General features: G+C 30.5%; 2 protein-coding genes and 1 long non-coding RNA gene across 11 annotated transcripts in view; 1 reads left to right on the forward strand and 2 right to left on the reverse strand.

Moving 5' to 3' along the window:
• LOC126859019 (xaa-Pro aminopeptidase 1-like) overlaps window positions 1-10,653 on the reverse strand; it is a 32,856-nt gene extending 22,203 nt beyond the window's left edge. For 3 of the 8 annotated variants that reach the window (XM_050609894.1, XM_050609897.1, XM_050609895.1), the window contains exon 1: window positions 9,310-10,652. In XM_050609894.1, the coding sequence (XP_050465851.1) occupies window positions 9,310-9,355 (46 nt within the window). In that variant the 5' untranslated portion in view covers window positions 9,356-10,652. Of the gene's footprint in view, window positions 1-2,215; window positions 2,610-9,309 lie in introns of those variants that run through there. The other 5 variants (XM_050609899.1, XM_050609902.1, XM_050609900.1 and 2 more) reach the window with 3 other exon arrangements.
• LOC126859061 (uncharacterized) lies at window positions 2,874-26,543 on the forward strand. 2 transcript variants are annotated; one of them, XR_007688743.1, is made up of 3 exons: window positions 2,874-3,031; window positions 3,880-4,137; window positions 26,275-26,543. It is a non-coding gene; the product is annotated as an uncharacterized LOC126859061 (long non-coding RNA). The 2 variants fall into 2 exon arrangements; XR_007688742.1 differs by lacking the exon at window positions 26,275-26,543 and adding an exon at window positions 6,220-6,700.
• LOC126859039 (mannosyl-oligosaccharide alpha-1,2-mannosidase IA) lies at window positions 10,847-20,951 on the reverse strand. Its single transcript, XM_050609939.1, has 6 exons — window positions 20,778-20,951; window positions 18,314-18,527; window positions 16,159-16,383; window positions 15,662-15,867; window positions 15,056-15,250; window positions 10,847-14,517 (listed from the first exon to the last, which is right to left on the reverse strand). The coding sequence occupies exons 1-6, from the start codon at window positions 20,916-20,918 to the stop codon at window positions 14,392-14,394; spliced, it is 1,107 nt and encodes a 368-aa protein (XP_050465896.1). The 5' UTR covers window positions 20,919-20,951; the 3' UTR covers window positions 10,847-14,391.
• Window positions 26,544-26,966: the final 423 nt, after the last annotated feature.

The raw sequence follows: 26,966 nt of genomic DNA on the forward strand, positions 1-26,966 counted from the left end.
TTTAATGATACAGTGATATTTTCAGCATCACATGTAACATTGAGATTCTACATTGACATGAATAATAATTTTCGTTAATACTTAGAACAGAATAAAGTGCACAAATTTTGATTTATTGTATTGTTGTAATTACAAACAAGCATCGTTGTAAAATGTAGCAGTAATTTTATTAATTGAACATTTTATTCTTCTCTTAATCTTTATTATATTATATAATGTTTTTTATTATATAATATTCTTTATTATATTATATATTGTGTATATTTTTTTTACGGTTATATGTGTATTTATTCAATAATGTTGTTAATATGATTGATCGATGTGATCAATCTATTATCATATATTATTTCGTAAAATTATCTTAAAGGCCTTTTTAAAAAAATGAAAATTGATGGTTTTGTTTATGAAAGTTATTCAGACTAATTTAATAATTAAATTTGAGCAAAATAATATGTAACATATCGATGAAGATTATTCGATGAGTATAGTAGAGATAGTACCGCTTATAGTAGAGATAGACACCGCTTATCGAAATTAAAGTGACATATGTCAAAGTTTCTTTCTGTTCCCCAACGAGAGATTTTATAACTATATATTTGAATTTTTCACATTTTCTACGATCCATTAGGTCAGTAATGAAAATTCTAAAGTAAACATTGGAAATCAATAAAAATCCAATAATAAGATTTTTTTATTATTGAACAATTTCCAGGTTTCAATGTTTGAATGTTGACAAAGAGAAAAAGCCATAATTAAAATAACTAATAATAACACAATGTGTGCACACGTTATAAAAAGCGCGCAATATTTTTACAAACTCATTCTACGTGCTGTTTAAAGAAGAACAGTAATCACGGAGTAACGGAAACGGGAAGAGGAAGTCGTTCGATCAGGACTGCAACGCTCGCGTCGATTTCGCATCGATTGGCAGTAGTTGATGTCACCGCGGTGCACGCGTTCGGCGATACGTTTTGCGATAACCATAAGCGCATCCGTCAGATGCGGATGCGCTCACATTGGATTTCGAGCGAGATAGCAACGCGGAGCGAAAAGAGACCAAAGTACCGATGCGATTGTGAGAGACGGAGATGAGGAAAGCCGAAAGGAGGGAGAGAGTGAGAGGTCCTGCCAACCTCCATCGCAGTATGGTAGCCTGCTACATCAGGCAGCCTCTTTTCCGATAATTTGCCACTCATTAACATAAAACCGGGCCACGTAGCGAGCAAAGAAAGGCGGATGTGCCGAACGACGAAGAGCGCGCTTATAAGGAGAGCGAGCACTCTTTCTCTCTTCGCCGTCTTATTTCTGACTGACAATGAATGAGATGCGATATAAATTTTAATGTACTGTGTTTTAAGTAAACTGTGTTTTGGTTTAATTAATTATTTGAAGATAAATATTCAGATTAACAAACGCGTGAGCCTACGACCACAAGATCATTGATCATTTCGTTAGTATTGTACAATCAAATCCAACATAAACGAAATTAATATTTGGAACTTCACTATACATATGTAAAATGGATGTGACTTATTTACTCAATTTGATTAATATTATTAAGATTTCCTCGTGTTTTACTTTTATTCATCGGTCTTTTTTTTTGGAAGCGTTTTCGAAGGGCAAGAAATATATTAATAAGGAGAGATATAAAAATATTCAATATCAAGATTTTTTCTTCTATTTTTTACAGAATATTATATATAATATTATATATATATATATATATATATATATATATATATACATATTATATATAATAGATTTTATATATTTCAAAATATAGAAATCAAATGTGTAAAAAAAATTGTATTTATTATAATTATTTATATTTTAAATATTAATTTTTAAGTATATTATTTGTACATGACAATTTATATGAACTAATTCGATTTCTACATTTGTAATACATAAAATATATATAAAAAAATTGGTAAGAAAATCCGTATAATTAACATTTTTATATCTCTAAATATATATAGATATATGTACATGTCGAATTACGGTAAAATCTCTCTCTCTCTCTCTCTCTCTACTCTAAAGCTAAAGCATTGAATTTCTCTTTTTGGGTCGGAACACGTAATAAATATTCTTATATTCTAAGAAATAATGAATTAATCTAAAATAAAATATTGCTGAACTGTTATATATACTTGCATAAGAATGCATGAATGATAAAAATCATGTTTTATTACGCTTATTATTTTGTATAACTCACCATAACAGGAAGCATGATACGACGATCGCCCGATTCTTTTCTCGGCGCTCCTAATATTTTCATTTCTGAGAAATTCTATATTCTATATTCTTGATAACTTAATTAAATTTGCAGTAGATTTATTGATATATTTATCACTACACACTTTTCTCGACACTACCGATATTTGCATCCGATGATAGTATGCATCTCGATAACCTAAAATCGAAACTGGAAAACTGTGCTCGGATGCGTGATTATAATATCGTAATGTAATTATGCCATCACAACACAGCGATTAATTTGATTCTATTCCCCTTTGACACTGACGATGCTCGATCGCGATTATATCTGCATTACAAATGTCTCGTTGTCGCAAATAATCGCGCGCGTAAACGAGCGCGAAGATAGTTGTACCAACTTCTTTTTCACTTTCGCGATTCCCGAATTTGTATTACGCAAATCAAAAATATCGATATTATGACGCGCATAGATCTTTATAGAGTGCGCTCTCATTGGAGGCGCGGAGATAGCATTAAGGCATTAATAAGATAGTAGATACGCATAAAAGAAATTGACCAATCAGGTATCTAATGTATAAAACGCCATATTGCTACCTTTTTTCATACTAGACGAATGATTGGTTGATTTTTCTTTGTCTACATAAATTCGTCTATCTAAGTTTCAATGCTATTCTTTTGTGTTTCTATTAAGCCAGTTGCACAGTCTATTTATATAAGTCTGGATGTAAATCATTCGCTTCTATTAAACGCAATACTGACAGAGCTTGTTAACAACGAGTCCGACAGAACTTTGTTTACTTTACTGCGTGATGATGTGAGTACAGTTGCTATTCCGTTCAAAAATGTAAAACATAATATGCATAATGTACATTGAGTAAAGCAATTTCTATTATACATTCTATCGATAATCTCGCATTTATTGTTAGTATCATCTTGAGTGTCGTAAGAATTTTCCAATATTCTTATTCGTATCATACATGGACGCGTTATTTACATAATTTATAATATCAAGAAATTAAAATAAAAATGTATAAGCGTATGAAAGGATAGAAATATATAAAGGAGCAAAGCCACGCGTATATACGCAGTCTATCCCGCGCGATCATTCGTGACGTCACGAATGCTTATAACGCAGATTTAATAGCGATCGCATGTCGTAAGTGTCGAAAGAACAAAATCAAACAAATTATTATATACAACGTTATTATATATTACGTTAGATATTACGTTTTATTCCATATACATACATATACCTGTCAATGACGTTTAATAATAAGAAATTGGAGCTGAAATATCACGCGCCATGACAACCATATTTAATTCGCATAATACAAACTCGGAATCTCGGAATTGGATCACAATATCATAATGGAAACCGGAAGTTACGTCGTTTAGTATTCGCGCACATTCATATGTCTGTCTGTCGTTCACGGTCATTTGGTGTATCGAGTTACTTGTTATGTGGCACAAATTTAAATGAGAACGACTATCGTGAGTATTAAAAGAATAGAATCAATCTAATCTCTAATGAATGTTGTAATCGCTATTGTTATAAATATGTTATTATCGTGATATGATTAAATGATATAGTTATAATTATTTGTTCCATGATATTTGAGTTACGATTCCAGATTATGTAGAAAAGTTACGATTTTGTTTCAGAGAATAAACATCGCTCGCAACTATTGTAAAAGTATATAGTATCCGGGAGTGCCAAAAAAAAGTATCGGGAGTGTCGAGAGAAGTATGTATAGGACGTCTGTTGTATTAGGCGTAAATACTGTAAGTCACACCGTAAAATGAAAACGGGAGTGCCGACAGTGAAAAAAAGTATCGACAGTGTCGAGAAAAATATCAACAGTGCCAAGAAAAATATCAGAAATGCTGAAAAACTATTGGTGACTGCTTCATTATGCGGAGGTATGTATGTACGCGATATATCGTAGATATATATAGTATCATAAATACATATATACATTATATCATTGGTAGAGAATGAGGAAGTAATGGACAAGTCCATTAAATGCTTAGGAGCCATTTTATTCATTTGCTTGATATTTCCATGGATTCAGTTTTTATTTTTCAAAATATATGAAATATATAAGTTGCAAAAAAATCCGTAAGAAATATCCGCTACATTATGAATATTTATTTTAATTAAGTTTATACATTATAAATGTATATAGAATAATGTGTAGTAAAAATATATTTTTAATCTTTATGGTCTTGAATTCTGCTCATCTTTCTTTAAAAAGCAGAGAATTTTACCAGCAAATATATATCAAGTGAAGAATATTTTTATAAAGATACAAAAACTATAATCATTATAAATTTGCATAGTATATTTTTAAACATTGGTTTATCTCGAATATCAAATATTAAATTTATGAGCTTTAGTCGTTACGATACTATATATATCTGTATTTAGAGATTATATTGTTTTTAAAATTTTAAATAAAAAATAAATAAAAAAAGCAAACAATAATAATATGAAATAACACTCAGCATCATGTATCTCTGCATATTTTGACTTTCGATGTCGTACGTAACATGTGTTTTCAAAGTATTATGATATCTATTAATAATCGTTTCTATTTTAAATTTTGGCTTGTCTTTTACATTATCGTAAATTTGGCTAACATATCATATAAAGAATTAAAAATTAAATTAATAATTCTAATTGAAAAATATTTCTGTTAATCCCAGAAATAATGATAAAGCAAATATTTAATAATTTGCAAATCTTTTTATACATAGGTGTGCAATAATCATAAAATATTTCAATAAAATAAGACACATAAAATATTTCAATAGCATATTCTGTAATTAACTATAACATCGAAAAATCATAATACAAAAATGTTGAGATTAAAATAGTTTTTTTTCGAGTTATAAATAATTAAAGTTTATAGTATTGTTAATGATAGAGTTCTTTAAATTGTCGGATCGCTATCGTCATTTGTTATTAATTTTCATAATATTATGTAATAAAAATCTGTAAGAATTCATAATAAACGGTAGACAGATCGGTATATGATAGATGACGGATCGCGCGGATATGTCTGTCAAGTATGTCTGAATGCATAAACTTTACATCAATATCATCTAATTTTTTAATTGCTTAATAATTTAGACACTATAATGATATCTTTATTTCAGGATATCAATCCTAGTTAATTTTGAAGTACATGCTATTAAAATATTGTACAATAGTTGTAAAATATTTTTATTGCAAATTTAATTAATATGATTTCATATATATATATATATATATATATATATATATATATATATTTTGTCTTATAAACTTGGAATTAACTTAAGGATTACGGCTCTGTGATGCAGACTTTGCAAACGTAATTTAAGGGTGCCGGGAAACGTTGAATTTATCGATCTTTATCCTTCGCGTTTACAAAAGAATCTTTGGTATGTCGACTATGCATATAGTTGGCTCGAGTTTGCAACTTAGTCGTAAGCGAACGCGAACGAGCTCGAAGTATCCGCGTGCATAAACAGGTTCCATTGAATCGAGGAGGCGGAATCATTATCTCGTAATTGGTATTCGGAAGTATCGATGATCGCTTAACTTCCGTTCCAACTTCCGCTCCAACTTGCAAAGCATTGCATCGCTTGTACTTCCTAATTGAAATAAAACTTCGTACGATCGTATAAATGAAAATGGTAGAAAAGAAATTTAAAAATAGTAGAAAAAATCTTAAACAACAACATAGCATGACTTGAATTTAATTAAATAATACATGATTATGATATTTCTCTCTTCTCTCTCTCATGAACTCAATCCGGTAATAGTTAAGAACACATGTCTATCGTTGAAACAAAGCAGTTACTGTGTAACTTTAAGCGAGTTTCAAATGTGATGAACTCATTGATAGCTCGAGCTTTGTCGGCTTGACAGCTTAATGTGTTTTGCGTTCTTAATACAAAAATTAAATGGCAGATAAATTTTTACTCGAAGGAAAATTAATTATATTATCTTTACAGGCTGTTGAGTCGGATACATGTGCAAATGCGAATAATTTTTTCATTCAAGATAAAAAATAGGAAAAAAATTGGATGTAACGGATAGTATGATTACGGGCTGACTCGGCAAAATTTTCGACTAAACTTCAAGCGTTAGTGCGACCGCAAACTTTCGTTATTTATAGGCCAACCTGAGTCTCTTCTGAAGTGCGTTCACCGCGCGATTGCAGCCAAATTCCAGCGTTTATTATGTTACGCTACGCGTAATGTTACGTTGTGCAAAGTAAATCGCGTAACCGATTTTATTCGCACATGTGGCCCGTATATTATCACTAATAAATTTATAGGTATCGTATTAGAAAGTACATTACATATTTTAATTTAAATTTGATATAGAATATTTAAAATACCATCATATAAAGGGGAAACTATAAAATTTGTGTCATGACATATATGTATATATATGGCAGTATGATCATGATTTTTTACAAATATACTATATATATATATATATATATATATATATATATATATATATATATATATATTATATAAAAATGTCTGCTATTGAGTATTCAACATAATATTTTTGACTTTCGTCTAAGTTTTTTATTATAAATATAGTATAAAAAAATAATTATTTCTTTACACAGCAAAAATTTATTGCTAAAGTATTTAATTTTTATTAGAAATCTTACCTCATCGATGTATCATGTTTTATTTAAAAGCACGAATTTTGACAATGACGTGGAAGATGACGTATTTGTGCTTCGTTAGAAAAGTTTTTTCTAGAAAGATGACGAGGTATATATAAATATAAGCTAGCGTTAAGAGATATTTACGCGAAACAAGTCTATACTGTCCTATACATTCTCTAATTCGATTTTCATTCATAGAATTTTAGTTAAACAATCTCATTAATATTTGCTATTTTTATATTAATTTTTTTCCATTTTGAAATAAAAAAACCTTGTATGTGTAAAAACATATAATAGATCATTTGATATTATTAATTTAATGTACAGAAAAAAATCATACATGCGGCATTATTAAATAACATGATCATAAAATATTATTACGCTTGCTTCAGAGGGAAGCTAGAGAGTGTTACGACCGTTTATGACACCCATAGAGAATATGACATTGAACTTAAATCGTTAATAACCTCCGGTCGTAATTGAAATGACCGCAGGTATATATTATTTCATAGAAAATAGTTGTAGCATATCAAGAACTTCATAACATTACCTTCTCTTACATTAGATACGTTTTAAAAAATTGCAAATTTTTTCCTTTGTTAAGTATCATATAATACACATTTTTCCGTTCAACATTACATATCGTTAAGCTTTTATTGATATCTGTAATTTTGATTATAAAACAGCAACCAATTGTGTCGATTGTTACGTGAAATATGTAAAGATAAATATATCATCAAATAAAACTTAATTATTTGTCAGATATTATTTTTATATATTTTATAGTAATATTTATAAAAATATATGCTAATGTATTAAATTGAAAAGATAATTTTTCCTAATATTATATTAAAAATCATTTTAAATAACATTTTTCTCCCTCTCATCTTCGTTTCATGTAGATTAAATAAATTTTGACGAGAAGATAACTTTAATTGATAGCGCACTGGAGATTAATCTGTAGTTGTGTACAATCATAGATCGCCACGTGTGCAATTATGTAAATTGTGGCGGATTACAAAGGTCGAAACTATATAATATTAAACGAGATATTTTCCTCTCACGCAAAATATTAACACGCGTTAAAAGGTATCAAGTAACAAGTGGAAAAAACCATAATAGGATTAATTTATACAACTTTATTTTTCATAAAGCATTTATTTATAAATTTATTGATTTTTCACATTAGATAATATTTTACTTTATATAATTTTTGATTTATATATACAATTGAAGATTTTTTGAACGATGTAAAATATTAGATTCGTACATGTCTATAACTTTTATTTTACTTTTTAGGTTTTATAGTTATTACTGTACAAATTAATTATAAATTAAAATTTTAATTTATATATATATATATATATATATATATATATATATATATATATATATACTTAATTTAGTTTGTACTTTTGACTATCAATTAAAAAAATCTTTCTCAAAAAATCGTTCTTAAAAAATTTTTAATCAATAAAATTATATATATATATATATATATATATATATATATATATATATATATATATATACGCGCGTGTATACGAGAAAAAGCTAAGCAAAAGTTCAAATTTTTTTAATGAAAATTATTCCATGAAAAGAAAATTTTATCAAAAAAGTTTTAATGATTTAATTTTATTGATTAAAAATTTTTTAAGAAAGATTTTTTTTAATTGATAGTCGAAAGTACAAACTAAATTAAGTTTATTTCAATAATGAATTAAAGAAATCTGTTTTATTCCTATATTGTTCCTATATAGCATAATAAAAAAAGAAAAAAAAACATGAACGCGCGCATTAATAACTTAGCAACTTAGATTTATTTTTTATTCATAAAAAAGAAGCAAAGAATTTTATTTTGTTGGTAATTCGCGGTTCTTCCTCAAAATTTTCATAATCTTAACAATTGCGTTTTTGTATGCATTATCCTATTTTCACTTGATGACAATTTTATTACTTTAATGTATATGTAATAGAGCGTGCATATAATAAATAAAAAGGATATAAATTATTAAAAAATATAAATAAATTAATTTTGAGACATAGCGTTCAATTTCATCGTATTTTTGTATTGTATTCATGTAATTTGCTATATCATGTTCGCATTAAGTGTCTAACAAATGTTTTTGTTGGCGTTGTATATACTTCAAAATTCGTCAGTAATACTTTCGAAAAAAACATCGACTTCTAAATTTATTTAAAGATTTCAAAATTGGCCAATAGTTTTTATGGCATCAATCGAGTGGTAACAAAATTCGAGCGATTTGTGATGTTTTCGTATTAATTTATTAATTTTTTTTTATCGCATAAAAAATAAAATTTTTTTTAGAAGGGAAATTTTATTAATTAATCAGAAAACTGCATTAGTTACAGTAGTACAATTATTTCTAAGAAATCGTTCATGAAGACTCACCTAGAACACAAGATGCAAGAAGAATTCGTAATATGAGTTTTTTCATGATGCAAAAACCTTCGATAGCGCTTCGATCTCAGCGGCACGTTGAATTGGGATAAAAAGAGCGGTGCGATTTACGTCAAGAGACCACGCGCGTTCTTATCTATATTTAGATCTCACTGCAATAATAGCATTGACTGTACCGAGAAAGAAACTGGAAAATAGTGGAGAACTGTTCGCACCGGAAAAATGGTACTCTTCCGGTTTCGATGTCTCGCTGTGCAATCGAGAGAGTTAGTTTGAATCTTGACCTATTATTAGAAAATATTCGAAGAAGTTGTATCGCTCGCGTAACTTATTCTGCGAATCTTGCTGCACTCGATATTTCATAGATAGAAATTGAATTTGCACAATTTCCATCAATTTGTCACTTTCTGCAAAACTTAATTTTGCACAGGACACGTGCTCTCGCTTCGTCACGTGTTTGTCTCGAGCACAATTTCGAAGATCTATGAATAACTACGAGAAATTGTTGATCGACATGAAACGATGAATTAGAAAGAAAAAATTCGCGACTGGATCTTATCCCGCTATAGATTATCTAGTGCGAACGCTATCGAAGTGATGCGCGACGCGAGGGAGACTGATCGTCGTGGCTCTAATTTTCTGACTCTTCCTCCTCCTCTACGTCTTCCCACTAGATTACCTCCTACATCGATCGCGAAGGTGGTGGTGCCTTGTCAAAAATTTATATTTATATTTTTATATAGTCCTATGTAAAGTAGAAAGCTTGCTAATGGAAAAATATTAACCAAGCATGATTAAAAGATGATCAATGAAATGAAGAATTTGCGGATGTCATTAATATAGATAGTTTGATGTTTCTCAGAAAATTATAGTGTGATTAATTAAATGTACTTGTTTATGCTACATTATGTAGTTGTAACTATCTCATCTATTTATAGAGGAATGAAAAATTTAGTAAATCAAAATAATTATTTCACTTTATTTTGTAGATGTATGAGGCTTTAATGATTTAATTCTTTTTATTTAATTCCAACTAGCAACATATCGTGCAATATGAGATAAATTAGCACTCACGAGTATTTTGAAAGTTATCTCTTATATACATTTATGCAATTAATCACTAGCAAATGAAACCGCTCTAACCGCTTTATGGACGAGATCTTAAGCTTTCCGACTGATCATTTGTTTAATAAGGATCAGCTTAATAGGCAATCCATACAAGGATTCATTAAAGGAGAATAATCTACTTAAAGGATTATGGCTTACCTCAATCGATAAATGATACTTGATGCAGCACATTACCCTTAATCTAACGATTAATGTCAATCGATGATAATAGAGATACAATCTTTGTAGGTAACAAATGTTTGTTTTGAAAGTAATACAATCTAAATTTATAAAGTTTTTATACTATTATAAATTTACAAAAATTTTATATCTCTACTGTCGATTGAAAATCATGAATATTGATTGTCGACATTAGAATAAATTTCTGGAGCGGAAATTGTACAGCGGAAATTTTGCAATATAACATATTATCAATATTTATTTATTTCACTGATCATGACAAAGTAATAATTACGTAAAGCTGTTAAAGTAAAACCCCATTATCACTAGATTGTGTACTGTATTTACAAGTATAGTTCGCATCCCACAAAAACTTTGTGACATATTTTTTCTCCAACGATATACATATATATATTTTTTTTATTCTGTGACGCGTGTAGCTCATGCTCATCATATAAAGACCAGGCGAGTAAAGCTGAAGTTTAGTTTTTATTCTTTTTCCCTTCTCTCTTTATCTCTCCTTTATAATTCCTTTCACTCAAATAAACAAACTGTAAGCGCCCCATTATCTGCCATAACAAAAGATTATTGTACCCAAAACCCCATTCAGTGAAGTAATCCAAGTAAAATACTCTAGTTAACAATAAATTATTAAATATCTATTCACAATGTATGTATAGGCTATCGTTATTACTATCATCATCGTCGCCGGACACTGCCATTTCCTCGCCGTTATTCTCAATGTTGTTATCATTATTCTTACATACACACGATATAGCTTACTGTATTTGTGTTGTTAATGAGAATTGGAAGTTTACGAGGTTTGATGGTGAGTCTTCCTAATCGAACGATATTGAAATGCATTGAGAGACGATCGCCTATTGAAGTGCCAGCATTCGTGTATATTTTATCGCGAATAAACGTCGCGCGATAAGGAAAATTCACCGTAAAATGTCACTAATTTCTGATAGTGCATTCTAGTTATCAACAATACGGATGAAAGATTATTTTTTGTGGTATAAAATGCATCTTGTGTTACAAAATGAATTTTATCTATGATGATATCTTATTAAATGTGACATTGTACATTGTTTTATAAATTCTCTTGAGCGAGTTGCACCGATAGTTAACTGATCGTAATTCATTTATGAGATACACAAAGAATGATAGCTGCGCATAGAAATATATACAAAGATATTGTTCTATACGTAACATTTTTATACGTGCATGATAAAAATCGTTTAATACTTCAGTTTTTTGTTTCTCTCTACATAATATAGTTGTAGCTATAATGTAGTCTTAATCATCAACTTGATAAACATTGATTAACTTGGTGCAACTCTTTTCCAGATACTTAATATTAAATGTCGAAATTGCGTTGACAAGAATTATGATGGAACCGCTTGAGCCTCTTGGAGGTCCGACGGTGACGTGAAATGAAAACGATAATGCGGTTATTATCGACTATCACGCGCTAAAATTCATATAATATTCATATATAGTCGCGCATTCAATCATTTTGCTATCATTCGGACACACAAGAATGAATGTTTACGTGCACGCTCGTGTACGTGTATATATAAATCTCATAATTATAAATCTTTCTATGTATATATTTTTCTATCTCGCGCGTTTGTTGAAAATGATGTTTCGAAGTCTTTTGTCTTTGGAACTTCATCTTAACGAAAAACATAGCGTGAGAACTGTACTATGTATACATTAAGTAACTTTCTGGTCGTTCTCATCACCGAAGAGTGCGACGCTGATTGTTCGTAAACTCGATAAGAGACACCATAAGAATTATATTTATTAAAGGAGGGCGTTTTACAAAACTAGCTTATTTGCATGAATTTATAAAGAAAAAAAAAACAAGAACCTATCGGAGATCAATATTTAAGAAATGATATCATCTCCTGTGCAATTATAACTTTAACTTTAATCCTGAACAAAAATGTGTGTCTTTGGGATACATGTTTCTAATTGTTTTTCGATGAATATTGCAGAATCCGATTTGGACGACTCAATCTTATCGTTCAGTACAAGCACTATACAATTATATGGTGTTTCTTTTAAAATTCCACTCTATACTTTGCACTCCTTGTATAGAATATGACTTTCTTGTAATTTTTATATACATATCTACTATCTCTCTCATTATAGACTTTGCTAGTTAATCGGCTGCTACATTGCTTTACAACTACAACATTCGACTGACTCACAGTAATGATCGCTATCGTTCGCTGCGAATGTACGACTGTATTCGATCTGCATTTTCTCCCGCGGGCTTCCTTTTTATGTTATTTTACTTCGATTTATTCGCCATACAAAAAGCACGCACGCTCGAATCGCAATCGTGAGATTGACAGTTGGTTTTATGTACTTTTTATTTTTTCTTTGTTAAAAAAGGGGTTGAGGGAGATAGAATTGGAGGATAGCAAAATTGCTGGATAGTCAAAATCTTTTTGAAGAACATCGATAAAAATCGAGAAAAGAGATGCGTGTGAAATATTAGTGTTATAAAATGTTGCGTAGGACATTTTAAAAAATGATACTATAATGATTTTTTAGCTAAATTTCTCGCTCTTTCTTTTTTTCTTTTTCCTTCTTTTTTTTTGATTGATTGACGGTTTTATTCTTGTTCTTTTTTAGCGTTACAAAACAAGTTTATCGATGTTTTGGCATCGTCGATATGAAATTCGCATCCTTCTTAATTTTGTAATGCTGTATAAAAACATTATTGTAATTCACATAGTATCAATTAGCAATCACAATTGGCAATCCATTAAATTCATGTACGCAAAAAAACTTGTCAAAGATTTTACTTCAGAAAAAACATTAACAATTTGATTTTTAATATTATTGTAGTTTTTTTCTAAAATATATTGTGATACAATTCGCAGTCTTAATAACGCTTCTTCGTGTGCTTCTGACAAAATGATATTTTTTTCAAAGCAATTGATGAAAAAGAAAGAAATACGGCTAAATCCGTACTGAATCTCCTCGTGATCTTTAGAAAAAAGTGAAAAGTTGCGAACGTATATAGCTACAACGTTTCAAATACATTTATGTTTTAGTGTTGATAGAGACTGCTTTGCATTACAGCTGAAAAAGGAAATTGGCGAAGCATTCATACTCTCACAATATTTTGTCCTATTTTAATAGTTCTCTCGTTCGTTTTCTCACTCTCACTCGTTTTATTTTCGCTATTTACAAACATGTGGCTTAAATAACGTTCGTTAACATTCTCTATTTTCTTCTTCTCACTTTCATTCTCCTCGCGCTTTCTCTTTCTCTCACACACACTTTCTCTCGTTTGTTTACCTAAAATAATTATGTTAATTTAAAGTATATGCGTATGTATGTTTATCGCTCGTGATTGAATTGAAAGACAGACTAATTCTCCTTCATCTTCATTAACTTGCGATTCAATTGTGTTACATAATCAAAATCGGATATTTATATTATAGGACATATACGGAAATTAGGTAATTGTTTTGAATTAAACTTATCAAATAAACAATTTTTTGTAATATCGCGAAGAAAAAAAAATGTTGATGCAGTGTTATATTTTTGTTTTGTCGCGGTATACAAAATTTTCTTTCATAATCTATATAATATTATATACATAATATTATAACAAAAGCGAGAAAGTTGTTTCGTAATAGAGTAAATATCTTCGATTGCTATGTAATTCTGATACATTGTGTATCGCCGTATTACGTGTCGATTCCATCATTGCTGAATGAGAATTAATCAATATCGTTCAAATTGTTGTAAACTTGAGGTTTATAAAGAACCAGAAGCTGGACGATATAGAGGATTGCCTTTGATAGGAAGCACATGAGCCTCGGAATTGAATACCCAATCGTCCAAGCTTATGAGATCATCGTCACTAAATAACAAATAGAGATACTGAAAAAAGAAAGAATATATTTTTATGTATTATATATTCATATATTTAGTGCTTTTGTAACATATATATATTATATTAACTTTTCTGTTCTTTTTTTTTGCGTTATATATTATGTGTGATTAAATAAATACTAATATAATCTGATTAAATCTTAAATAATATGCGTTGGAATCTTGTTCTGCTGAATATTACATAATTATTATTTAATTTCTTTCCTTACTTAAATATATCCCGATTAAAAATATTTATCGTATTATAAAAAATAAAAAAGTATAAAACTTTATTAAAGCTATATTTACTATCCGTTTAAAATTTTTAACAGCTACATAATAGAATTATATTATTCATAATTCTAAACACGCTAAGACAACACATACACAGAAACGAAAAGTGATGTTAAGCAGTCAAACTGTTATAAATGTAAATTTGCGAAATATTCTTGTGTTGCCGAGAAAATGTAAGTAATATTTAAGTCAGCCTTTATGAAAAGTAGCGTTAACCGAATCATCGAAACAATGCTTCTCCTTTCTCTCTTACCTTCAATGTCTCAGCGAAGAAATAACTTTGTTGAACATCGTCTTTCGCCGAGTCGACTATGTAAACATTGTTAAGTCCCGTGAATCCTCCGGGGACTCGGCAATGTTTCTCCAATGCTTGAACCGCCTCCCAACCCCACTCGCGATATTTCGGATCTTTCGTTAGTCGCCACATCACGAAGTACGATTCGAAAGTCTGCGAAAGAATATATCTCGTATTTTATTGTCTAATAAATTTTATGTACGTATAATATGCGCTGACTTTTTTAAAATAAAAAACAAGAGGGAGATTTATTTATTTTAGACACATATTTTGTAATTTGTTATAAATTTGTACATAATTAATAAATAAGCAGATTTGAACAATTTGGAAACAAATATAACGTTAATCTTATAAATGTCAAAGTATTATTTCTCTTCGTGATTAAAAGTGGTTTTCGATTATGAAATGACTTTTAATGCAAATTTAATGCGAATAAGAATAATTTCTTTTAGAAAAAATAGATTCTTAAATTAATTCTCAAATTTCTTCTAGAAATAATAACTGTGATTACAATGCTTTATCAATTTCTAATTTTATTCTTGAACGAGAGACTAGACAACTTGCCTCGGGTCGCAGAATATAATATTTCTCGCCATTCTTCAAGCTTCTGGCCTCATTGTTTTCGATAAAGTGAAAAGCTTCTGGGCCAAGTTTCGTAGCACTTCTGTCATAGGATTCATGACACGTGTTGGTCAGACCGGCGGCGATATTCATATATTTATCAGATAACTCGTTTTCCTGAGTTTTCGCGCCCAGAGCAAACATACCGCCTATAAAATATATCAATAACATTATCGTGTTAAGTCCTTGTTGCTTTTTTCGTTTCTTAGAGATATATCAATATAAAAAAATAATAATTCTGTTTTGTGACGAAAATCGAATAAATAATTTTTGTTATTAATTTCATGTCGAGACTTAGATAGTAATCGATTAATATATGGAAACAATATATTTAAGGAGCAAATGTACTTGTTTATATCATATTCAAGCTTGATGATTACGATGTAATAATAATAGTAATAATAATTGCATTAATTTATACACTATTATACACAACTTACCGGCAAAACAAGCCAAATGACCCATTTTGTGCTCAAGCCTGTCGTATTTTAAATCCGACACATATACGAGTTTCCCAGGGGACGTTTTGATCATATGCTCGGTTATGGCTGCTATAGCCTGATCATACATTTCGCGTGCCTCAACATCCTCCTTGTTCGACTGGATCCAGGCCTTTAGCAGATACTCATAGAAACTGTCGCCGAGCCCACCGAGCGACATATGATCTGCAATTTTTACGAAAATATTTTGGTCGTAAGTAAATTTCATATGAATTCCAAGAGGAATCGCGGACATATTTCTCTAGAAAATCTTTGAGCCAGAAATCTGTATCTTTTTTTTTTTATGTATACATTCTTTAATAGTATAAAATTTTTCAAATTTTTTAAAATAAAAATGAGTTTACAATAGCTTTTGTATTATAAGAATTTAAAAGTAAAGAACTTTCCGTCTTTAGAAGAAAAATAATAAAATAATAATATTACTTATATATAAAAGTATACTCGCAAAAGTCTTCAGTGCATCGCCAATTATACTTGTTTTCCACTTCTTTTATGTCGAAGTGAAATTAGAGACTTGCGGATAACTCGTTTGTCAAATAAAATAGCTTTAACTTGACTGCTTTAAAAGAGATACTGCTTTAAAATGGACAACAACCGTAATCACTATGAGATAAAGGAATGCTGGGAAAATCTCTTTGAAAAGGAGAGGCTTGTTATCTGGACTACTTCGGCTACGTCTGAGGATGAAGAAACAAAGGGCAGACCTTGATTTCTGCCGGGCTAATTCCTAAGGTGCCTTGGGCTAGCTAAGAACACGGTTTCCGCTTTAGCTTACAGTTTGTACGACGAAAGGAAGTATGGCTTAGCTTTATCTCTTTGATCTTTGATTCTTCGAGAGTTGAAAACGTTAAGATGGGTGAAAATGCATAAGAGTCAGTCAACCATTGCAAAATTAAGTTTTTGTTAAACAGATCTTAATTATGATTTAGAAATGACAAACCATGTTTTGACAATTCTAATTTTTATTTACAAAAAGGGAACAATGTTATATCTTCTTATAAAAATAAAATATGATCAATAATAGATGTTCGCAATATTATTACACTTAAAAAAATAAATAATTGAATGAACAAAATTAAATAAAGCATTCATTTCTCGTCGCAATTTATTATCAATTACGTATTGATATAATAGTAAATTTTATCAGTGAAGTTGCAATAGAATCGTAATAATTAAATCAATAACATATTTGTCGCATTAATTATTGGAATTGTTTAATCTATCATATATTTGTTTGGATGTTTCATTACTTGAAGAATCACTAATGATAAAATAATTTCATGTTCATTCAAACAATTCTTTTTTTTCACTGTATCTACATGAATATGTTCACCGGAGCAGTACCGTGAAAAATGTAAGAAGGATATGCGATGAGGCTAGATACCGAACGGCTTGGATGATATATATCTTCGAGGATCTCGTCATACGTGCAATGAGAAAGTATGCAGGCGCGGGGGATTTAGAACCTGAGGCAGAGGATGATAAATGCGATATTCAAGATCGGCTATGTGGCGATGACGGTGCCGCGGCGGGATATCTTTTCGTGAAGTGACATGGGCCGCGACGCTATGAGATGCGAAATGGTAAAAAAAAAAAAAGGAAAAAAGAGGCGACTAAAGGTGTGCGAATTTTCCACCTCGCGACTATACGAAACTATTTTCTCGCGATATAATTGATAGCCGTCAGATTAAAAAACCTATTTTGCGCAAGATGTACTGCTCTACGCGCGCCTGAAGATTTATTAAATACGAAATGATAGTAATAAATCACTGGGTATATTTATAACCGTCCAGCATCCTTCGATTGAAGACGGAAGTTTGTATTATTTTTTATTTTTTTTTTTTTAATATGAATGCATATAAATAGGAATGCAAATTATTGCTATATTAGACATTTCCGCATAAATAAGTTCAATGATGTTGAGGACATAATGCGATTAGAGATCTCTGTAATAGATTTACGTTTTCCTTTGCATCGAATGATTTACAAATATTGCAAATACAAGTAATTTGCTCAGCAAATTATGCTTGCGCGTGTGTTGCAAATATTAATCGAAATGTATAGGATTAACATAGATTACTGAGATTCCACTTACGTTGACCCCATTTCCCTGTTCTCGGATGAATATAATTCGGATATAAACCCTTTGGTTTCTCCAGGCTCTTCAGGACTTTCCTCACGTTTTCGACTTTGCTCTTAAACACTGGATTATTCGTTATATCACTCAAGTAGGTGAATTCAAGATGCATCGTTCCGATTTCAGATAAAATACTGCAGCCACTGCTCGCCCAACCGTAATTTTTGCTTGCCTAAAAAATAAGTGCAATTTTCTAACTCGAATACACAGCGAGATATAAAATGTTTAAAGTAACATAAAATATAGATCAGATATAGACAAATATCTTAAATTAAGGTTATTTACTTATAAAATAATACAATAAAACACATAAGCTCTGCTATAACTAGTACGAAAAAGATAAAATTAAAATGACAAAAATATTAATATTTGTGCCAGTTCTACTTTTCATATTAAGATCTTTTTAGTTTATAAATCTAACACGTGTTAAAGAAATCTGGAATATATTTACAATATACATACAATTATGCGACAAATTTATTTGAAAAGCAAAATAAAACATAATACATGCGATATAATTTATGAGAATAGGCAAAAAAATGTAAATTTTTTATGAAAAGATATAAAAAAAATAATATAGAAATTTTATGAAATAAAATTTAAATAAAACTTGATGATATTTTAGATATAATCAAATACTATTGCAACGCGTTAAAAGTTTAAAGAAATAATATAGGTGATTTACTCATCGTATATCGCGAATATTATAACGAGAATCGCGAATATTGTAACAAGAATCGCGGAGGTATTATAGAAACATAATCGCTTTATAATTTAAGCCAGTCAATTAATCTGTCTGTTATAATTTTATCGCATGAGATAGATGAAAGCTACGACTTCGACATAGTGTATGTTTTCTTTTATTAAGGGGAAGAAGCAAATAAAAATTTCTTATCGCCTAGTATTATTAAATATAATTATTTTTCTGCTATAAATGCCTTGTTTGGCATTTTTTCAACCTTGTTATTATTTTATTTTCCATAACTCTCTCTATCTTTCCTCTTTCCTCTCGCATCATTCAAAATTATAGAAAATTATGGCGTCCAGAGATGGACATGTTAAAACCCGCCAATTAATCGCGTTCATTAAGAACACTAATAGGAATTACGAGGTCATCAAGCGAGGGTCAATCGGAGCACGTGTTGCATCGATGTAATTAAATCCGATTCTCTCTCATTTCTCGTTTTCTCACGCTAATGGCACTTTCGCTCTGCGCCAATTTCTTCGATAAGATTGTATGCCAGATTCGATGTTCGCAAACTGTTACGCCTGTAATTATGCGTATAATTATAAAGATCATTTAGCTATCGCAAGCGCGAAGTAATTTATAAAGTAAGTATTATAATTATAATTTCTTCCCTTTTTTGCATTTTAATTATAGATATATCTTTTAAGTCGCCCGCGATATTGTTGTATTTGTCAATAAACTATTTTATTTTACTTTATTTTTTTTAGTAATTTTAAGTAGCACATAGAGATAGCAAAAGAATCCATAGTTATTTCATCGAATGATTGAATAATAAAAAAGAAAAAAAGAAAAATTATTATCTATTGATGCGAACGTGAGTATAATGCAGAGGAAATCAAGAATCTATTTGCTTCTTGTTGCGGCCTCATTATCCATCCAATTAAGAATTTGCATATTAATCGTGCACCGCTATTTCGACAGACGTGACTTGATGGAATCGTTTCAATTAAAGTGCAACATCGTTGTCGTTTACGATGCCTGACAAGAGGCATGCAAAAACGGAAACATACCACGCCCTGAGATAATCCTTTCTTAAATTATAACCGTGGAAGCAAAAGAGCGGTAATTGTACTTTACTTTTGTATGTTTCATAAGCTAACAGATCAATGGATTATTCCATGGCGAGAATTATAGCGAGAAAAATTACAAAAACTGTGAAATAACGTGTGTGATATGGATCATTAATTAGCGTAGACAATTAACTATATCTTAGAAATTTAAATTAATGTATTAAATTAAATTTGTAAAAATCTCACACAACATTTATATATATATATATATATATATATATATATATATATATCTGGTTGATCTCTTTATATAAACAAATCAAAAATTTTATTTCAGCGGAAATTTGTGGGTTATTTTTTTGTAATAGTTTTTAATTTTCAACATTAAATAGCTTAATAATAAAAGCAATTTCGCGAATAAAACTTCTCATTTCGGTTTGCCTTTTAAAAATCAATTTTAATAAGATTAAAACAGATATCGGTAATTTTCATACTCTCTGCATATTATATATCCGTGTAATTTTTCTTGTTTTATTCTTCAATGCAGCGAATGAGTGAGTTTTTATTTTTCCGAAACGAAGTTAATATCAAAGTGCATCGAATCCATCTCTTGACACGTTGACGTGAGCACTGGCGAATTATAGTAACGAAAAGCCGTGCTTACCCCAGTATGAAGGTTGATGAGGGAATGAGGAATTCCGGTTTCCGTCTGGAAGGCAGGCAGCATCCGTTCACCGAGCTGTGCCGCTTTATCCCGGAACATTACATCCCCCGTGAGAGCGTAACAGGCGAGCAGGCTTCCCATGAAACGAATATTGGTCTCAAATAACGATATTTCGGAGTTCTGAAACAATGCAAAACGAGCAAAGTGTTCAAATTAGTAACATGCCGATCATTTATTGGATGGAAAAATTTAACTTATTACACGTTCGCACACACACACATTCATCTTTTCATACAAAATCGATTATTATAATATTAAAAACCCATCCGCATTAACGGAGTAAAATAATATGTACATATATTTTTTAATGCCTCTTTTTTTAAATTCATAATTACAAATGCAATTCCTAACTGTTCTTAAATATTCTTCGCATCATAAACGTTTAAAGAGCGCATATAATTTTTTCTCGTTTCAATATTAAAGTATTTTCTTCTTTATGTAAAATCGTCTAATGTTGAAGGGAAACAAATTAGTAAAGCGCCACCGAGGCAGCTCTAAGATGCACGGCTTGATATCTCAAAGTTATAAAAAAGGTAATGGCAAAAAATGAAACAAATGTGCAATAATTGGATGTGTAAAAATATATATACAAGATATAAAATATAAGTAAACTTCAGCAAACTTAAACAAGTTGCAGTTGCAGCAACGCATCGTGCAGAAACTCGATCTGCATCATCCAAGTGATGTAAATACGACAGATCGCAATATTTTGTATAATTATACAAATATTTGTATAATTAAGTCATTTGTGAAATAGTAATGTTAAAAAAAGAAAAAAAAACTTTTCTTTTTTTTTTATTAAAATAAATTATTTTTTAATGACAGCACATGTACTATTTTTGAATTTGATCAATGATTTTTAATAATCATGAATTTTCCTAAAGAAGAAATAAAATACTGGAAAATGTAATTTTCAAGATTATATTAGAAATACTTTCTTTTTCAACAAAAGCACAATTAGATAGCTCAGTTATGGAGATTCCATGAGCGCGTTTTACAACGCTGTACAAAAATTTTAAATAGCAGAAACAAAAGGGACGACACACACGTGTATTTTACATGCAAATCCGGTATAAACGCCAGAATAACTTGGTTAAAGATGGAGAGCAACCAACCCTACCTAAATGCTTCCTGCAGTCAAAGCATTTCATCGTCATTTAAAATTAGACATCCATATAATTTCCACAATATTCTCGGCTATGTTCTTCGCTTATTAGTCAGATGAAAGGCCTAGCATTTCTGAACTAAATTTGGCGTTTCAACTTGTAGAGATTGCAGGGAATCCGTCGGTGTAAAATTGTAGATCAAATATGCGAGTGTGATCACACAGAATTAACTTCATAATTAGGTTTATAAATATCGACATTATAAGTCAATCGAAATAAACGAACATATCTCGATATAAAATGAGAATTTCAAATAAGAACACTTTCGTTATATTGTATATATGTAAACTTGCACTCAAAATTATATCATTGTATACCGTTTAATGTTCAATTTAAAATTACGTACATGTGTTGTTACGCAAGAAAATAAATTCTTCGCATGAAATACTAGTTGCATTTTCGTTAAACATTTAATAGTTGCTCTATAATTAGGAGAATCTGAAAATACTCACAGGGGCAAAACCGTAGAGAAATGACGTGTGGTGCATGAAAGCGGATAAATTGGCGTTGTTCTCATGTTTGCAAGGTATTGTGCTGCTAATTGACATTTATGATGCACGGTGCGATAGGAAGTACCGTGGGAAGTTCGTAAGCGATACATTTACGCGTCAATTATACTCCAGGATTAAATATTTCTTGTCAACTTTTTAAATTACACTTTAGATAGGTTTTCTATTAAACCTGCAAAATTTGTTTATTATATTTATCATATTTATATATAATTAACCAGATTAATAGTTTACTTGATTTATCATATTTATATCATTAATTTTGTTAAACGTGAGTCGCAATTTATTATTTTCGATAGAGATTATTGATATTTGAAAAATTTATGCGCGAGTATTATATATAGAAAATAGATAGATATGCATATACAAAATAAAATAATATAAATAAATGAGTAAATTAGGTCAAAATTCTTTAAGACAATTTTTAATATCTAATGTAAAGACAAATTTATTATCGCGTCGTTTTGCAATTAAGATATGCATTTATTCTTATAAAAATAGTCATATTGCATTTTTTAATTAAAATAATAATAATTTTCATTATAAAAAAATTGCAATGAATATCGATTATTATATACCAAACATTTTACAAACACATTAACTTATTAATGAAGTATATTTATTGGAAAATTAGTTGCAGATCTTAGAGGAGAATGGTTCATTAAATTTCTTTGTGCGCGCACATATACACGCATACAACAGAAATATCTCAGTATTTTTTCACAAAAGAGAAAAAAGAAAAACTTGCGCATGGCTTATACATGTATTAACGGGCCGATTTTTGGCTTATCGAGGTCGTTAGCTTCAAAGGATGTTACTGGCTATTGCGTGTTGTGTTGTACATCCTTTCCGGTTCATCAGGCGTGGCTGATTGACTTGCTTACCTAGCACTCGATGACGCTGCATTCTTATTAAGGCTGCCCTTCGTTAAGGAGCAGGTGCTCGGATAATGTATATCCAGAACCCGCTTTTGACGATGAAATTTTAAAATGTGAAATTAGATAATTTTGCAAACATCTTTCATAAATATTGCAAAAGAGACGAAAATTAAGAAAGTCTGATATATCTATTTAATAATTAATACGTTTAAATATAAGAAATGATGAATGACAATTTAAATCTAAATAGATTACTCTTATCTATACGAATATCGCAATTTCTCCCTTTTTTCTTTTTTTCTACTATCTTTCCTGTTTGCGGTTGTATCTCGGTTCGACTCAATGTTATTATTAATAATGATAATAAATTAATTGAAACTGTTGTATGTTTCATGTGATTGCATTCGCAATCGCATGTATACGCCATATAATCCAGTTGTACCTCTTGGATTCGTGTACATGCGTAACATAGTGTACGAGGAGAACCCGATGAGCCGTCGGTGTTTCACACGCGAATCTTTGATTACCTACACCCTACACTGTTACCGCTTCAATTCAGATGTTCGAAACATTGCGTGCCGAATTGCGTCCTAAAACTCCGCCGGCAATTAGTATTGGACAAGCACCACACAGCAGTTTTCTCTCTTTCTACCTTTTTTTTCTCCATATTATTTATTCTAATATTCATTCGTTGAATTTTTTTGCCAAAATGCAATAATAGATTCATAAAAGTTTATATCTTTAGAATGTAAATATTAAATGTATCGTAATTTAAAATTCAGGAAATCATTAAAGATTTTATGTTTACAAAAACCCAGTGTCTAGGAATGTATGTGTATGATTAATTGAATCTTTTTAGAATTAAAATCTTCAAAATACACTTTAACGACCTGAAAGTTTAAAAAAAAAACTCGTCATGTAGAGAGGATAATAGTTTCTTCGTACTTGCTTCGTAATTTATGGTGCTATATTCAATATATTATTGCAGAAATATTCTATTTGTTGCACTAGAGCGGAGGAAATTGCTAGATGTAAATTTATGAAAAAGAGCGTTTTCGCGTCGCAGGTCTGTTATTTCACGGCTCTCCGATTCGATCTCCATCTCATTGATTCCGGAGGTGGAGTCGTCGGTTGAAATAAAGTCGGACAAGAAGCCGGGCTTTCTGCTAGACGTCACGCTATTTTCCACTAGCTCAGCGGCACGTCCGAGATCCCGGACCCTCTTATAATCTCACTCACCCCGTCCTCGCGTTACATTGCAGATGCGTTGTCAGTTTTATACGAGATGCTATCACCTTGTGTATCTCTTTGCGTACAACGGCCGATAGGCTACGGGTACTCCGGTGTGAAATGTAATCACGGCCTCGTAAATCGCTGCTCGTTTATCTTCCTATGTCGAGAAGACAATCGTCGGTTCGGCACACGATGAAATCGCAATGCACACGGTAATTTCCTGATATCGTATCGATTTTTACGAAGGAAAAGTATTCGGTGTTTCTCAATTATTGCATTCGATGAAAAAGGCTGTTAACCGATACCCTTGACTCGGAGAGCAAAGAAATTACGATTACGATCCTCGTTTTCCTCGCGAACGAAAAGGGTTCGAGGCAAACCGAGCAAAAAGCATGGTAAGAAGGGAATCAATTGCTCGAAGAGGATTGTTTAAAGGGATAATAGAGTCATGTTTAGGACAGGTGGATGATCAGGTGTTGATATGATCTGAAATGCACAAACAAGAATTGAAATCAGAGACATTCTAAGAATAACGAAACTCTCTCAAACTTTGCGTCTATGACATATTTTTCTATAATAACTATAACTTCATAACATTTATATATCTTGCAAAGTTATCTTGTTATCTTTTATGTTGAGTTAGGTACTAAAGGTTTTTAAAAATTTGCACGTGAAAAAAATCGACGTAATAAAATCACGATACTCTAAACAATTATGAAAAATTGAGAGAATTAAATTAAAGAAAAATACGTTTAAATATCGCGCAAATAATGATTTATGAGGATCATCTGTTGATCAAGAAAACACAGAAAAGAAAGATATTGAAAATTGAGTTTTGCAATAATATTTCTCGTCAAATTTTCGATATAGGAAAAATATAAATTTTTTTAAAACAAAATAATATTTTTTATTTTTTTCGCGTAATAAAGATTAAAGGATCTTATAGAAATAATGCGAAATTAGTATAACGATTCGAAAACATTGTTGGATGTGCAATTAAGAAGAGTGAAGAAAATGAGAAAATAAAGCCAACAGTAGTTAAACCGGCTGCAGTTTCGCCGCACCTCCATTCTGTCTGTACGTGCTGTAACAAGCCACATAAGTTTCGGTAACATAAGGTCTCGTAAATGTAACACGACCTTAAGCACAGGTTACTGTTTGGCCTTGCAACCGCATCACTCGCAAAAGTTATGCGACTTTAGAGTGAAATTACATCACAGACTGGGATGCACGTTAACATAGAGAGAGTAAAGAGATCTCCAAACATATCCAAAGTGCGAATTCTGTTCATTCATCATCTATTACTTATTATATATATATATATAATACAGGATAGAGAGAATTTTAAAAAAAGTTACTTATTTTAATCTGTCTATAAAAAAAGCATAATAATATTAAAATTGTGATGTCGTAAATTCTTCGTGATTTCATAAAAATTTTCAGAAGAAATATGTATTCAAGAGAAAATTTTTTTATATAATCGTTGAAGTAAATTCGGCGATATAAAAAAAATATTAAGCTGTTGGAATAATAATATTTCTAAGGTCACTTCTAATTTCTATCAAGAGATAAAGAATCAAGCTGAGATAAAATGGACATTGCTAATAGTTTTATTAATGTTTTTAGTGATATTTTAATCTTTCTTTCACAGATAAATTGTTTGAAAAAGGAAAAAAAAAAGCGAAATGTAATCATCAACCGTGCGGCTATATTAGACGAGACACATTATAAACTAGATTGCGAGAAGCGTTTGCGTGCTTTTGTGCCACTTGTAAAGGCAACTAGTACAAGACTACAGCTCAGCAGATAGTCACGGAAGCACCCGCGCAAGTAACAAGTTTCGACACGCCTTTATACACGCTCCACTTTTGCTGGAACCATGCACGATATAGTTCACCCTCTGTCTAGGTCTTGTCTCGATGCGAGGTTACAAAGAAATTTTCCTAGAAAGGGATTCGCTTATCTTGGAAAACTGCCACGGGGAAGAAAAAGTGCTTTTTTTTTTTTTTAAGCACGCAGCGATAATACCAGAGTTGCATCGCCATGTTGACGAGGGAATGGAATCCCCTCAGAATCTTGAATTATCTTTTTGGCATGTCTCAATTTTTTCCCTCTCAGTTTTTTAACATATTAAAAAAAAATGACGCTGAGTCATGAAAATATCGCGAGAAATTTGAGTAATTAAAGTTAAAAAGTTTTATTTGTAAGTGTTATTAAAGTACAATATGTGTATATAATTGTAGTTATTATATATATAATTTTAGATCTTTTATGTATATCTTATTACATCTTGCGAGATCCGAATGTCATTATTTAATATTCTTATCGAACACTAATAAACTG

The sequence above is a fragment of the Cataglyphis hispanica genome, chromosome 2, assembly GCF_021464435.1.
Source record: "Cataglyphis hispanica isolate Lineage 1 chromosome 2, ULB_Chis1_1.0, whole genome shotgun sequence".
Taxonomy (NCBI): domain Eukaryota; kingdom Metazoa; phylum Arthropoda; class Insecta; order Hymenoptera; family Formicidae; genus Cataglyphis; species Cataglyphis hispanica.